We start from the raw sequence: 16,046 nt of genomic DNA on the forward strand, positions 1-16,046 counted from the left end.
CAAACACCATTACTTAGGACTTCCTGGCCATTCCACACCCCTTAATGCCTCCACACACACACTTCCCTCTCTCTGTCTCTGTGCCTACAATGTCCTTTCCCGCCTTCTCTAGCTCGAGAATTCCTATTCATCTTTCAAAACATACTTCAAGGGCTTCCCTGGTGGCGCAGTGGTTGAGAACACGGGTTTGAGCCCTGGTCCAGGAAGATCCCACATGCTGCGGAGCAACTAAGCCCATGCGCCACAACTACTGAACCTGCGCTCTAGAGCCCGTGAGCCACAACTACTGAGCCTGCACGCCTAAAGCCCATGCTCCACGACAAAAGAAGCCACCGCAACGAGAAGCCCGTGCACTTTAACCAAGAGTAGCCCCCACGCAGCAACAAAGACCCAACGCAGCCAAAAATTAATTAATTAAATTTAAAAAAACAAAAAACGAACAAAAAAACCCAAAATACACTTCAAATGAGACTTCTTGATGCCTCCCCTGGGGTTCTTTGTACTGAAGTTCTTGCTCTCTCTTCTGGGCTCCTACTACACGTTTTTATATGTACTTTATGGACAGAATTTACCAGAATAGCCTAGAGAGAGGCCATAAAGTGTAGGTGGTTCAGAGTCTAGGCTCTAGAGCCAAATCCCTGCTGTGCCATTTACTATCTGTATAACTTTATTCAAGTACTTACTCCCTTTAAGACTCAGTGTTCTCATCCATAAAATGGCAATAATATTGCCTACCTTCTGGGATGGTTATAAGGACTGAGCTAATATACTTAAAGAATCTTACACCAATGCCTGGCACAAAGTAAGTTCTCAATAAATGTAAGCTATTATTAGCACAAGGTATCAAAATTATTTGATTGTCTTTTCTGCTACGCTATGTACTTTCTCAGGGTAGTGACTAAATATGTTGAATTAATCCAGAGACTGCCTCTGAGTTTAACTGAAAAGTATGTACTAACAATAAGCTAGGCAATTGCAAGGTGTTAGGAATACAGAGATGAGTAAAAATCCCAGCCGTCAAGGATCTTAGTCTTGGCTGTTCACACAAAGAGGACTTCAGTGTCCAGAGGTTGAATTAGTAAGTGGGGGCCAGCTATTACCAACTCTTTTTAAAGAATAAGTCATAAGAAATCTGGAGACAACTTTATTTGAATAAATAGGGAACTTGCTCCAAAACCTAATATACCAAGAGCTGATGATCAGCAATCCTTGCAAAGTTAGTAAGACTGAAAAGTACTGTGGTTCATCTAGGTCTGCAGAAGCTCTGGCTAATTCCATTTAGACTAAAACCAGGGAAATCTAAGTATTGATAGAATTAAAAAAAAACATATCTCACTCTATTTTTTTTAATTTAAGTGAGTAATATGTTAATATTGTAATACATTCCCACTTTAAAAACAGTTAAAACTGAAGTTCTTCTCCTCAAAGGCAGTGACTCTTATCAAGTAGTTTTATATCCTATCTTTTTTATCTATACAGTTGCATGTGTACGTAACAGAAATATGTAGCATGGTTTGCAGTTTTTTAAAAATTTACACAAATGGTATCACACAGCTTGCATTATTCTGCATTTTATCATTATTATATAATAAATTCCTATAATATACACAGGTATATTTCTCAGCTCTATCCTCTTACCATTGATCTGTGTTTTCTTCTGGCAATATCGCAATGCTTTTGTTATTGTGGTGTTGTACATATAAATCCAACCTCATTGTCTTCTTTTTCAAAAGTATCTTGGATATTTTTACGCAATTACACTTCCATATAGGACCTAACTATGGTATAATGTTTAAACATCTAGTTATCTAGGTTCTCAAATATAATGATATAAAATTTTAAACAATAATATTCTCTTCCCATTCTTACATTGTTCTATCTCTAGTAACATTCTCTCCCCTTTCCTCTACTATAGTTTAGGGTATCTTCTTCCTTTTTAATTTGATCAATTCTGCCAAATGTCGGTTCCTTTCAAAGAACCAACTTTTGGTTTTACTGACCCAAATTTTGTTTGTTTTCTATTTCATTAAATTCTGCTTTTACCTTTATTTTTGTCTTATTTACAATCTTTCTTGTATTCTAAAAAGAAAATACAATTAAGGCTATGAATCTTCCTATGAATACCATTTTTGCTTCATCCCACAGGTTTAAATGACAGTGATCTGAATTTTGTGCGGTTCTTATAATTCATTTCTCAACATTTCTGTTTTGATTTTATCTTTAAAACAAGAATTATTCAGAAATATACTTTTACATTTCCAAGTGTAATAAAGTGGCTTTGGCTACTTTATTCTTGTTAATTTCCAATTTTATTTATTATAGTTGGTGAATGTGGCCTGGATGACTTCTGTACTGAGATTTTTTTCAAGCACTTTAAAACATAGTCAAATTTTGTGACTATTCCATATATGTTTTAAAATTTTCACGAATATTTGAAAAGTGTTCCTATTTTCTGTTTTATCAACCGTGTTCATTGTGTTAGTTTTGGTTTTTTATCTAACAGAAATATCAAATTTTGAGAGAAGAATATGTAAGCCATCAACTATGACTGCAGTTTTCTCGTTGCTCCTTGTATTTCTATTGGTTTGGGATAAATATATATGCTTTGTATAGGTTCATGACTTTTGTCCTCTGGATCAAGCACACCTTTTAGCAACTTAAAATATGCCCCTTTCCCAGGTAATGTTCCTTTGTCTTGGATTCTATCTTATCTGATATTAATATTGTTTCACCGACTTTCTTTTAGGAATATTTTCCTACCGTATCTTTTTCCATTCCTCTGTTTTAAACTTTTTGGTGATATTTTCTTTTAGCTATATCTCTTATAAACAGTATTTTGCTGAATTTTGACTGTTATTTTTATCCAGAGTTATTTTATCCAGACTATTATTTTATCCAGAGTCTCCACATTCACGAGTGCAGTGATTTTAATGCACTCGTGTGTATTGGGATTACTGATGTGTTTATGATGGACTGCTACCCTGTGTGTCATTCTGCTCCTTACATACACTCACCGTGTCCTGCTTCAGACTTTGTACTTCTTCCCTCCCCCTTCCCATGCCTGGCTTCCCCTCTTTATTCAGGTCTTGCTGAATATCATTGTTCATCACTCTCTTACTGTGCTTTTTTTTTTTAAATAGCCACTATTACCTGAACTGGTATATTACCTGACTTAAGGTCTGTTTCCCTCACTACAGTCAACTCCAGGAGAGCCTGGGTCTTGTCTGTCTTGTTCACCCTCTTGGTACTAAGCCTTCTTAGACGAAAATATTACAGTGTGTTTTTGGAAGATCTATGAGCCAAAGTGGGTTTAAGCTGACAGCTTTTCGTGGCTTTACGATGGCAAAATGGGAGGGTTTGAATTCTCATAAAAGCAACATTCATTTCCAAAAATGCATCTGTTTATAGACTATGAAATACTAATTGGAGAGAATATTGCATTTGCAAGCACTTTTTATTTACACTTTAATATGCCTCAAAAATTAAAGGAAATCTTTGTTGCTTTTTCAATTTGGCAAATAAGGCAATTCAATTTTAGAAATGCAACAAGAATTCAGTTTCAGATGAAAATATGAAGTTTTTTGTCAGTATCAAGTTCTGCCACTGTTGATGATTTAGTTACTTCCCATTTGCCATTTTGGGCAAAAAGTTTCATTTCAAAATAGCAATTGCCTTCACAGGAAGAAAGAGAATATCTTCTTTATAACTAAATACTGCCCGCTGGGAAATCAGAAAGTCTGTAAGAGATGGCTGGGGGAACAGGACGGCTAGTCTGACACACATCCTTCTTCAAGCTTAGTGAGGTTACTCAGAACACTTTGTTCACTCAACAAACTGGTTCCTTCTATGCCAGATGTCACTTTCAAATGTACATTTTCCTGATTTTCGGTACTGCTTTGGTACCTCCAATAAGAGTACAGGAGACTCAAAAGGGGAGTAAAAAGGAAATTTTAAAGTCATGCAATGTTAATAAAATATGAATACATGTGATTTTAGAATTTCTATAGTACCTAACAGGAAAGAAAGAAGAAATTTATGTGAATTTAGCAGGTTAGGATCATGCATAAGGTAGGTTAAAACACAGATTACTGGGCACTGTCTCCAGAGATTCTGATTTAGTGTGTCTCGGGTGTGGCCTGAGAAACCATTTCCAACAGGTTTCCAGGTGATGCTGACACTGCTGGCCTGGGAATCACACTTTGGGAAACACTCTTTGAGACTATTATTTTAAATGCTTGATTTGGGATGAAGGTGATACAGCAAGAATATCAAGGCATTAAAAATAGTTTTCATCTGCTCTTTGGAACTTTTTGGTGTAGTAGCTCATATATACTCCACCTCAACTGTCTTTCATTGTTTATCTTGAAATTCTCTTAAAAGAGAATTTTAAAATAAATTCTCCTGAAATTTTCAAGGTAAAATTAGAATAAAATTTTATGTGTCAGGATGGGTTGGCTCAGACACACTTTGGACATATACAAATCCAAATGATTTAGAGCACAAGTCCCCAGATCAAATGTCCTAAAAATGCCAGACAGGTTAGATACTTAATACAAGTGAGTGAAGTCGATCAGATCTTGAGGAGAACTAGAGAGGTCAGACCCGAAGAGGCAGCTGCTACTCAGCTCCGGACAGCCATCAACCAAAAATGCAGGTCTTTTACGGTCAGCTCTTCCAAGCTTTCAAAAGAAGCTGGAGTTCCGACATTTCATGTAGAAGCTCTCAATTTTTAAACATAGGCAACTAATTTAAAACTTTTAAATACTGTGGAGGACACACAAAAACGGTGTGTGGGCTGGATGATGCCAGTTTATAACCTCTGATAAGTCTCAGGACCTTTCTCCTGCACCAGCCAGGAATAATACAGGTTGGGCAATGTGCTAACCTAGTCGCTGTGCTCATGGGCCCACTCCCTCCAACAGTCATCTCCTTCCCAGATAAAAAGCTCTCTCTCTAAAGACCTACTAAAGCCCCTTTGCATAAGTAGCCTGCCTATCAAAATAAGTTCTCTGGCAATGATCTTAGTATGGGAAGGCTGTGGCAGAGAGAAATGAATTCTTCAAACACTGGAACTGCTGATCCCAAATTAATGATTAGCTTAAAGTGACTGGAATCTCAGGATCATTAACTAGACCTGGGAATACAGATTTGAGGATTCTTAAGCATTCTGTCACAATGGTGATGTGATTTGGTACCCAGAAGTTGTTTCATCTTTACCTAAAGACTCACTAAACTGAGAAAATCAGTCCTTACAAAGATGTCCACGACAACTCCAGAGGCAACATGGAATCGCAAACATGAAGATTCAAATCTCTGAGTCTACTCTGATTAACAGTGTCAGCCTGGAACACTGTGTTAAGAAGGATTCTGAAGGTGGATCCTGACTCAGTGGAAAATATGAATGCCAAAGACCTAGAAGAGAGGAATCGCAGCAGACGTGCCCCATATTTGGCCTCTTCTATATAGTAGGTAACAACACTACACCTGTGTCCACAAAATCTAGTCTTCCTGTAGTGCATTAATATAGCAACCAATACAATGTTTTCAAAACATAAGTAGGATCAAGTCACATCTTGCCAGTAGCTTTCCATTTCACTCAGACTAAAAGCTAAAGTCCTTATTATTACACAAAAGCCCTAACGTTGTCTGACTCCCCATTACATCTCTGATCTCATTTCCTGCTACAACACATCCCCTTGATGCCATTCCAAACATACTATTCACTTCACTGTTCTGCAAACACACTAAGCAAGTTTCCTGCCTCAGGACCTTTACATTTGCTATTCCAGCTGCCTGGAAAGCTCTTTCTCTGGGTAGTCACGAAGTTCACTCTCTCATCTTCTTACCAATGAGAACTTCCTTAACTCATTATTTTAAATTGCTACAAATTTACACACACACACACTCCCTCCCTCTCCCTCTCCTTCCCTTCCCCACCAATCTCCTTTTCCTGCTTCAAACTTGCTACAACACTTACCACTATCTGACACACTAAACATTTTACTTCCTTATTTTCCTTCTTCTAAAATGAAACCTCCAAGAGGGATAAGTTTTTGACTGTTCTGTTCACTGCTATATCCCTAGAAGAGTGTCAAGCACATACTGGCACTCAAAGAGCTAATAAATAAATGAGTGAACAAACAGATGATAAAACGAATGAACCTGGGTCCTAACATGGGTTCAGGGACCAATCGGTTAAATAACCTCAGGTGAATTATTCTGGTCCTCAAAAGGACCAGTTTAGTTGTATAAACTATGACATTCCTGTTACTCAACAAAAGCAGAAACTATGTTATGGAAGAATGACATCATTTCCTCTAGACCGGTCAGTAGGATAGGAGAAAGCCAGGACTAGAGAGCCTCCCCAAATCCAAATCTAATGTGCAAACTAAGTTCTTATAAACAATAGAATTATGACAGAATTTAAGAGTGTAAAAATTAAATACTCCTAAAGAGAAAATCCTTTTCTAGAAAAGGAATGCAGACTCCTTAGCTTTTTTTTTTTTGCACATTTTTTTTTTTTACTGCCTCTACACATTAAATCTCTGTGAACGTTAACAAGTGTCCGTGGTTGAGGGAGAAATGTTCCACAGCAGAAAGAGGAAATACACACCCTGTTTTTCCTATGAAACTTTGGAATTATGTAATATCCAGCCTCGGACAAAATCCAGAATAATCCTCTCAGAGAGACTGAAATTAGGATAATGGTTAGCCAAACAACAAAGACCCTACAAAATAGCGCTAACTGCCCTCCAGTCTAATTCTTAAATATAAAATCACAATCCCAGATAAACTAGTAAAGACAGTGCATCTTCACTGGATGACTAAATATTTCTTTTACCATTAACAAATTCAAACTCAATAAAAGGAAAAATGGCAAGTGAATAAATAATTACTAAATCAAAAAAGATGCCACTAATTAATTGGGGGCCCTTGGAACAGCTCAAACGTCAGTCAAAATGTTGTCTCAGACTCCTGAGGCTCTTAGCTCAGGAGCTGCCGCCAGGCGCGTTTAGAGGAGCTGTGAGCTGCACAATAATATGCTCAAGCACTTTGCACTTTCAGTGAAATGACAGAATTGGATGTGTGATATTTCAAACAACTTTCCCCCGCAGACATGACCATCTGCTTCCAAGTCTACTTACGAACTCATAGTCTCCATCCTGTGGAACTTTCCAATCTGAAGAGTTCTTCAGTGGGCCAGGGACACTCTTGCCAAAGCTGTTGATTTGATTTTCCTTTTCTTTTTGTTCAAAGTATTCAAGGAAAGATGGTCTTGCAGGCTGCATGGTCTCATCCCTTCCTGAAAACCAAGAAAAACAAAAGATGAAATACAGTATCTCAGATTTCAGATAAGTTTAGTAAATGGATCTGTCTCCAGATGGGCTAAGGTCATGGAATCAGTGGCTTTTTGTTAGATAAAGAGTCCTTCAAGATTCTAGTGAAAACTATAGGAAAAAGCACAAATGCTCACTCAAAATACTTTTCATAGAATTTCAGAGGATTATAGCCCCCCCCAGGGTCCCTTTTTCTAAATGGGAAGACTTAGTGATGCAATAACTCTACATCAGCTACAAGTAATACTTTTTGGATCCCCTATAGCAAAGAGTTTCTATAACATTTAGACCGAAAACTGAGAAGCAAGCCAAAATATTTATTAATCATTTACATATATAATATGCTCTACAGGAATTAGAGTCAGGAAGGGGGGATGATATCATAGTGATTGATTTCCCTTGGCAAAATCATAATCTAATTTGAATAATGAGAAAAATAGGCATGAAAAAGAAAATCTAAGTAAATCACAACCCACTCCATGAAATATTATACAACTTTTTTTTTTTTTTTTTTTGGGCAGTGTGCGGGCCTTTCACTGTTGTGGCCTCTCCCGTTGCGGAGCACAGGCTCCAGAGGCGCAGGCTCAGCGGCCATGGCTCACGGGCCCAGCCGCTCTGCGGCATGTGGGATCTTCCCGGACCGGGGCACGAACCTGCATCCCCTGCATCGGCAGGCGGACTCTCAACCACTGCGCCACCAGGGAAGCCCTATATAACTTTTAAATATGATAAAGGAGAAAAAAATAAGATATTATATATACAGTACAATCTCAACTCTGTAAAACCATACACATAAGAGAAAAAAAAAAGACTAGAAAAAAATATACCAAAATGTTAACAGGATTTGTCTCTGATAGTAGGATTATAGGTGATTTTATTTAATTCTTTTAAATATTTTTTAAAAGAAGACAGTATAGGATAAATATTAAATAGATAGAACTGATTGTAAGAGTTACATGTGCCCAGGAGATGAAGAAATCTTGCAAGATGGGTGGTCAGGGAAGACTGGTAGAAGGGCTTAGGTTAGCAGTCACATAGCAGGGTAGCTATATAGCAGAGCAGAATCAGTAGTTATGTAACAGCAGTTACCATATGAGAGCAGAATACAGCAGTTACTAGTTAGAACTAGTAACAATCACCGAAAGAATAACTTTACCTGGCATGACTTAAAAACCTAGTTAGCTGAATGCACCTACTTCACGGCAGTCTTATACTGGGAAGTACAGAAGTTTTTTTTTCAGTACTTTGCATGAACATGTGGATTTATACTGCCTTTTCCCCCAGGAACCAGAAAAAAGGACCAGAAGGTTCAGAGCCTTAAGAAGTGAATGGGTAATGGTCCAGGAGATAAAGAACAGCAAGTATTTCCTCTCCAAGAACGCTTGTTCCAGGCAGTCTTATCTCTTGACATCTGCCTAGTCCCAGTTTCGAGCCAGCACCCTGACTGCCTCTCAGATATTTGTCATCTTACTCACCATCACCACTGCCAAGTTCAACAGCAGCCAATCTCAGATTTGCCCACTTCCAGATGCTGCCAATAGCTTACTTCACTGTTGCCCCCTCATTTATTAGGGATCAAACACAATATGTGCTAGGACCAGTCAACAATTATGTACTGAATGTCTGTTTTGTTTTGTCTGTTCTAGGTACGATGTTAAGTGCTTTTCACGCTTATTTTGTTTACTTTTTAAATTAAATTTAAGGTATTATTTCATAATACAGTTCTGAAGGAAATGCAACAAAACTTGTAAAAATGGGGGTGTTTTGAATTTCCTGACAAGTTCGGATGGAAAGTCCTTTTGATCAGTGCCTTCCTCTGGGACCACCAGAGGAGAAGGCTGGCTTGGAGACAACTCTGTAGCAAACCTACCCATAATCCTACACATCAGAAGGGGCGTTTAGAGGGCCTCCTGAGCCGAGCGCTGTGACAGTGCTATAGATGGCTGAAATACGCAGTATGCAGTGTACTTTTATACAAAATATTCTGCGACTTCCCTGGCAGTCCAGTGGTTAAGACTTCACGCTCCTAATGCAGGGGGTGTGGATTCGATCCCTGGTTGGGGAACTAAGATGCCACACGGTGCAGCCATAAAACAAATCCGGACCAGATACTAGGTTCAGACCAGCTGAAGAGAATAGAAAGCCTAGAAACAAAGCAGAAAGCCCAAATGGATATCCGAACAACTGGATAGCTGTTTGAAAAAAGATTAAATTGTATCCACACCTCATACCTTCAACCAGGAAAACTCCAAATGGATAAGAGCTCTAACTGTAAAAATGGAAACCATAAGTACTAGAAGAAAACATGTGTGAATGCAATGTGTTTAAAACCTGAATGAGGAAAAAGGCTTTTTAACATGCCATGACAAAAACCCAGATGCAATTAAGAAAACAAAAAGGATGTTTTCTTTGTGTGAAGGAAATATCACAGATTTTTAAACATTAATAAGCACAAATAGGGACTTCCCTGGTGGTCCAGTGGTTAAGAATCCACCTTCCAATGCAGGGGACACGGGTTCGAACCGTGGTCGGGGAACTAAGATCCCACATGCCGCAGGGCAACTAAGCCTGTGTGCCACAATTAGAGAGAAGCCCACGCACCACAAGGAAGAGCCCGCACCCCGCAACGGAAGATCATGCATGCCTCAACGAAGATCCCATCTGCTGCAACTAAGATCTGACGCACGGCCAAAAATAAAATAAATTAAAAAATAAAAATTAAGCACACATTCACTATAAGCCAAGATGAAAGACAAATGACGAACTCGAATATTGGCAACAAGTAACCATAAAGGTTTTAAAAAAATTTTCTTTTAAAAATAAATTTTAGAGTTCTTTATATCTTAGGAAGATAAGCTCCCAAATATATAAAGAATTCCAAAAATTAAGGAAAAGAAGACCCAAAAAAAGGTAGAAACATGGGCTAAAGATAGTATACACACAAAGATACCCAATTAGTCCTTAAACATGAAAAAAACGTGTAGGTTCACTCATGAGAGAAATTCAAATCAAAATTACTTGGAGATGCGATTTCTTACATTTCAATTTGGCAAAAGTCAAAAGCTTGATAACACCCCATCTGCTGGTAAGGATGTGGCAACACAGGCACTCTCATACGTTGCTGAATTTGGATGCAAAGTAGTACAAGCCCTATGAAGGGGATCTGGCAATATTTAATTATCAAAATATGAAACTGAAGAAGGTACAAAAAATGCTGGTGTGTTGAATTTAAACCGAGGTATCAACATGAACTCATGATTTATTAAAAAAATTTTTGCTGAGCTTTTTTTATTAAAAGGTCTTGAAGCGATGGCTACCCCATTAGCAATGAGCACTCAGATTTTGGTTTCCAAATACCATTCCCCACCACAAGGAGCTAAGCCTTCTTAAGAGAAATAGCTGATTCCAGGTCTAGGGCAGGAAAAGTACAAAGCGAGCCTGGAATATCTTTTTGTGCCCAAAAAAACAAGTACTCACAAACTGACGCGGACATATCAACAGGACACAGAAGCCACCTTGAGAGGCTCCCACCGGTAAATTCTGGGACACTGAGCATCAAAAACAAAACAAAACAAAACAAAAAACACTGAATAAAAAGAGTCCATGAGCTCAGAGTAATAATCTAAAAGTGAAGGGGGTTAGGAGAGAAGGGAAAAGCTCTTCTTTAGAAAAATTACCACCTGACAACTGTATTGTGGTAATAAAAGAGGGTACAGTTGACTCTGTATCTGCAGGCTCTGCATCGGTGGATTCAACCAACCAGGACTCGAAAATATTAAAAAAAAAAAAAAATCCAGAAAGTTCCAAAAAGCAAAACTAGAATTTGCTCCAAGCCAGCAACTATTTACATGTCAGTTATATTATATTTACAACTATTTACATAACATTTACATTGTATTAGGTATTATAAGTAATCTAGAGATGATTTAAAGTATACAGGAAGATATGTGAAGGTTATATGCAAATACTATGCTGCTTCACATAAGGGACTTGAGCATCTGCAAGCATCTGTGGATTCTGGTACCCGTGGTGGGTCCTGGAAACAATCCCCCACCTATACCAAGGAAGAACTTTATCCTCTTTCTTAGGAAATACACACAAAACAGAATATCTCCTTTTTTTGAAGATACACACAATATTTGAGGGTAAGTTGTATATATCATGCATCAATCTCTCCTCATTACTTCTGTCATTTCATGTCTGTTTACACAGCCTTCTCTATAAATGCACAAAGAAATGACTGAAATGTGTTCATCAATAAAAATGGTAACTTCTGGAGAGAAATAACAGATAATTTAAAATAGGTTCTTTTGTGGAACTGTTACAAAAACCATAAAGACATAATTTAAAAAAAACCATCATATCCAACAATAAAAATTGTATAATTGGTACAATATACTTCTATGATGCCTCAGTAATTCCCTTCAGTTGCAATACAGGTGGATTTTAGAAATTCAAGTCTTTAAACTGGAGATGAAACACTAACAATAACATTTCTATGGTCTAAATCTAAACTATGTCATAAAGATCAAAGAAACATCTCTTAAGCTAGAGTATAATTGTTTGTCTAATTTCTATCACTGTTTAGATGAGAAAATGAGAACATTTGCTTTCTACATATTTGAATTCCTCTATATTTGGTAACAATAGCCCTTTGCAACTCACTTAAAGATCTCTAATATTTTTGGAGTTAAAATACCTAATATTCTTTGTCCCTCTCAACAACTAAGGGTCACAAATAAGAAACTCTATCTAAAATGCCTTTCGTTTCACCTTTTGATATCAGTATCAGGGACCTGATTATACCTAATATTTATTAGAAATCAATGTTCCCAAAACTATGGTGAATTTTGTAATAAGAGAAGTTTTTAATCTAATCACACATTCAGGTATAACCCAGGAGTAAAATGGACACACATATAAGAAACTTAATTATAGTGAAATGATTAGTTAAATGGTTACGTGTACAGGATTACAGAATAACATATAAGAAACTTAATTATAGTGAAATGATTAGTTAAATGGTTACGTGTACAGGATTACAGAATAGCTAAAACTGATTTTGGAGGCAGCACAATACAGTACAAAAATCCCTAACCTGGGGTTCAACGATCTAGATTCTGGTCCTGACTATATGATCTTGATTAAACCATAGGTTCCAATCTAAAAAAGAAGCCATGAACCATATTATTTCTAGTGTCCCATTGCAGCTGTGAAAGTTCCATGATACTATCACTTGACAGTGGCTTATGACAACATATTTCTGCCTAGGTACTGATAAACATTCAAAAGGAATTCTTACTCCGGAGGGATGATGACACTTGATCGTCTCTAATCTAAAATATGCCACAAATTAGATGTGCGTGGACATAAACCAAAGACCAGACCTACTCAACAAATATTTGTGACAAGACTGTCTCTGATTCTTTGAGTTTCTTTTTGTTGTTGTTAGTGGTGTTTGGGGGGCTTTTTAAAAATAGATGGAAGAGGTGACTAAATTCTCTTTGGCCCAAAACTGTAATAAAAATATCAATAGATATAGGTTATTAAAATGTTTTATATAACTAAAGTTGAAGAAATGAATGAATCAACTGAGAGGGGAAGACACCTCAACTGGCAAGAAACAACATGCATTCAAAAACAGGTGCATTTTTGATCCCTGTATTTAGTGATTCCAGAAGTTAACTGTTTACACCACAATGATTCCTTATATGGGAGGGCGCTTCACCACTGTACTTAGTTTATTGGAGGAAATAGCACTTCTATTGTGACCTACATTTTCCTAATAACACTGTAATTAATTAGAGCACCTGTTCACAGTTTGACTTTATAGACTGATAATAATTTTCAGTAAACAGATCTGCATTACTATCACAATTAGTATCTACAATAGCATATTTGCAAAAACGGCCTCCATAATTCCAAGTAGCCTTGGTATCCTCGCCCTTTACTAGTGCCCTCCCACAGTGACTCTAGGCCTGGCCGTGTGACTTGCTATGGCCACTGCAATAGCAAATTTATTGCAAGCAGGGACTTGAAAAGTGCTTGCACATCCTATTACCATGTAAATAAACCTAGTGGGCATGCTAGATGGCAGAATACTATGTGGAGAGAGGCCTTGACCAGGTGGTCTTAGCTGAGGCCTTCAGGAGTCAGCCAGCTTCACCTGACCACTAGTTTTTTTTTTTTTAAATTTACTTATTTATTTTTGGCTGTTTTGGGTCTTCGTTGCTGTGCACAGGCTTCTCATTGCGGTGGCTTCTCTTGTGGCAGAGCATGGGCTCTAGGCACGCAGGCTTCAGCAGTTGTGGCATGCAGGCTCAGTAGCTGTGGCTCACGGGCTCTAGAGCGCAAGCTCAGCAGCTGTGGCGCACAGGTTTAGTTGCTCCACTTCCTGGAGCAGGGCTCGAACCCGTGTCCCCTGCATTGGCAGGCGGATTCCTAACCACTGCACCACCAAGGAAGTCCCTGACCACTAGGTTTTGAGGTGGTTTGCTACACAGAAAAAACTAACTGATACAGTATCTGAGATCTGTCTCAATCTCTCTCCATCACACCCACACACACCAACCTATATCTACAAAAAGAGTTCCAGTCTTTAGGAACTCAGGTTTCAAATTCAACTAACATTGATTGAATACTTTCTAAGTTTCAGGTTTTCCACCAGATGCTTCCACAGGATGTTGCCATCCACACTTCATGAACACCATGTAAATAAAGTAGGAGGGAGGAGGATCTGTGCTTGTTGGCACCTACCAAGTGCTACAACAATGTTTCATTTCATTTCATCCTCCCATCTTTTGAGGTATGTACAATTATTTCCACTTTCTAGATGAGAAATTTGCTTACGGTTATACAAGGATAGGATCTGAACCCTGATCATCAGGCTTTAAGGCTGGTGAGCTGCCTTTCATACTGCAAATTGTCTAAAATCAAAATGAGAATTCTTGACATATCCGAACTGCCGTTAGGTTGAGCATAGAAAGACTAGGGGAATGAAATTTTCCCAGTAACCTTATCCCTGGACTCTTCTTTCGGCACTCCTGAGCGAGACCATCAAGCGGTGCTGAAAAGTGTGAGAGAATCATTCCCAGCTGACTAAAGGCAATGCTGTCCCCAGGGCTTCTGCTGGCTGGTGGGCTTTCTGTTTCAATGTGAGCCAGGGTATTTTTTTTCAGACATATCCCAGGAAATGAAGACGTTCCACTGAATGATAATACCAGAAACCTGAAGCCGTTGGGAGAATGAACTCAGCAGAAAAGTCGAACTTTGAAAACACCATGTCTTGCTCTGATTCTTTTATCTGATGCAGGGAATGCATGAATTCCTGTACTATGACTGGCCCGTTCTTCTTTGTAAGCAGCATTGGCAAGCTAAATGGACAATCTGTCAAAGTCCACAAAGGGGCAAATTCATAAGCAACTGTATCTTATATTTATTTTTCTTTGAAGAATGCTATGTGGGACTTCCCTGGTGGTCCAGTGGTTAAGAATCCGGCTCCCAATGCAGGGGACATGGGTTCAATCCCTGGTCGGGGAACTAAGATCCCACATGCCGTGGGGCAACTAAGCCCACACGCAACAATTGCTGAGCCCGTGCACTCTAGAGCCCGTATGCCACAACTAGAGAGCCCACATGCCACAACTACTGAGCCCACATGCCACAACTAGAGAGAAGCCCATGCACCGCAAACGAAGATCCCGTGTGCCGCGACTAAGACCTGGCGCAGCCAAATAAATAATTGTTTTTAAAGTTCTAAAACTAGATTGTAAACAAATCGGGTATATCCTTACAATGGAATATTATTCAGCCATAAAAAGAAATGAAGTACTGATATATGCTGTAACACTGATAAACCTTGAAAACATTAAACTAAGTGAAAGAAGCCAAATACAAAGACCACTTTTTATATGATTCCATTTATATAAAATGTTCAGAATAGGCAAATCCTTAGAGACAGAAAGCATGTTAATGGCTGCCTGGGGATGGAGGAAAGGGTAATGAGAAGTGACTGCTAACAGGATTGTGGTTTATTTGGGGGATGATGAAAATGTCTGGAATTTGACAGTGGTTATGATTGCACAACCCTGCTAATGTATTTTTAAAAACCACAGAACTGTACCTTAAAACGGTGAATTTTATATGTGAATTATATCTCAATTAAAAATAATAAATTAAAAAAATCAGACTGTGGTGATGGTTGCATAACTCTATAAATATACTAAAAAACACTGAATTGTATGCTTTAAACGAGTGAATTATATTTCAATAATTCTTTTTTAAAAAACAGAAAGATCCCTTTTCTCTACTATTTACTTTTATTTCTGGATTCACATGAACTATAACACAATGCCAAGGTAGTCATAATTGGCCAGGAGCCTGACCAAAGACTGAGGTCCATCTTTTCCTTTGGAATGACCAACCACTAGACATTAAACTTTATGCCCTTCCATTTTAAATGTTCATTTTCAAGACTGTCACCAAGTAAACCACAATGGTCAACCTACTCTTTCCTTAATTTCTACAATAACTCTTTTCTACCTGTTCAAAGTAGAGAACTCGGAAAAGCCTACATTTTCTTCTCTGTTTCAAGCATGAATACTTGCAAGAAAACAACTCAAATAATCCCTCACATGTTTTCTTCTGGCTTGGAATAATATGCCTTATCATAAGGTTGTTTTGTTTTTTAATCTAACATTTATTATGTGT

The 16,046-nt window shown here is 38.1% G+C and overlaps 1 protein-coding gene across 4 annotated transcripts in view; it reads right to left on the reverse strand.

Moving 5' to 3' along the window:
- STK4 (serine/threonine kinase 4) overlaps window positions 1-16,046 on the reverse strand; it is an 89,947-nt gene that overhangs the window by 31,374 nt on the left and 42,527 nt on the right. For all 4 annotated transcript variants that reach the window (XM_027078227.1, XM_027078228.1, XM_027078229.1 and 1 more), the window contains exon 10: window positions 7,146-7,303. In XM_027078227.1, coding sequence (XP_026934028.1) covers window positions 7,146-7,303 — 158 coding nt within the window. The remainder of the gene's footprint in view (window positions 1-7,145; window positions 7,304-16,046) is intronic.

This window comes from Aethalodelphis obliquidens, unplaced genomic scaffold (assembly GCF_003676395.1).
Source record: "Aethalodelphis obliquidens isolate GAN/ISIS:26980383/991018 unplaced genomic scaffold, ASM367639v1 scaffold42, whole genome shotgun sequence".
Classification (NCBI taxonomy): Eukaryota; Metazoa; Chordata; class Mammalia; order Artiodactyla; family Delphinidae; genus Aethalodelphis; species Aethalodelphis obliquidens.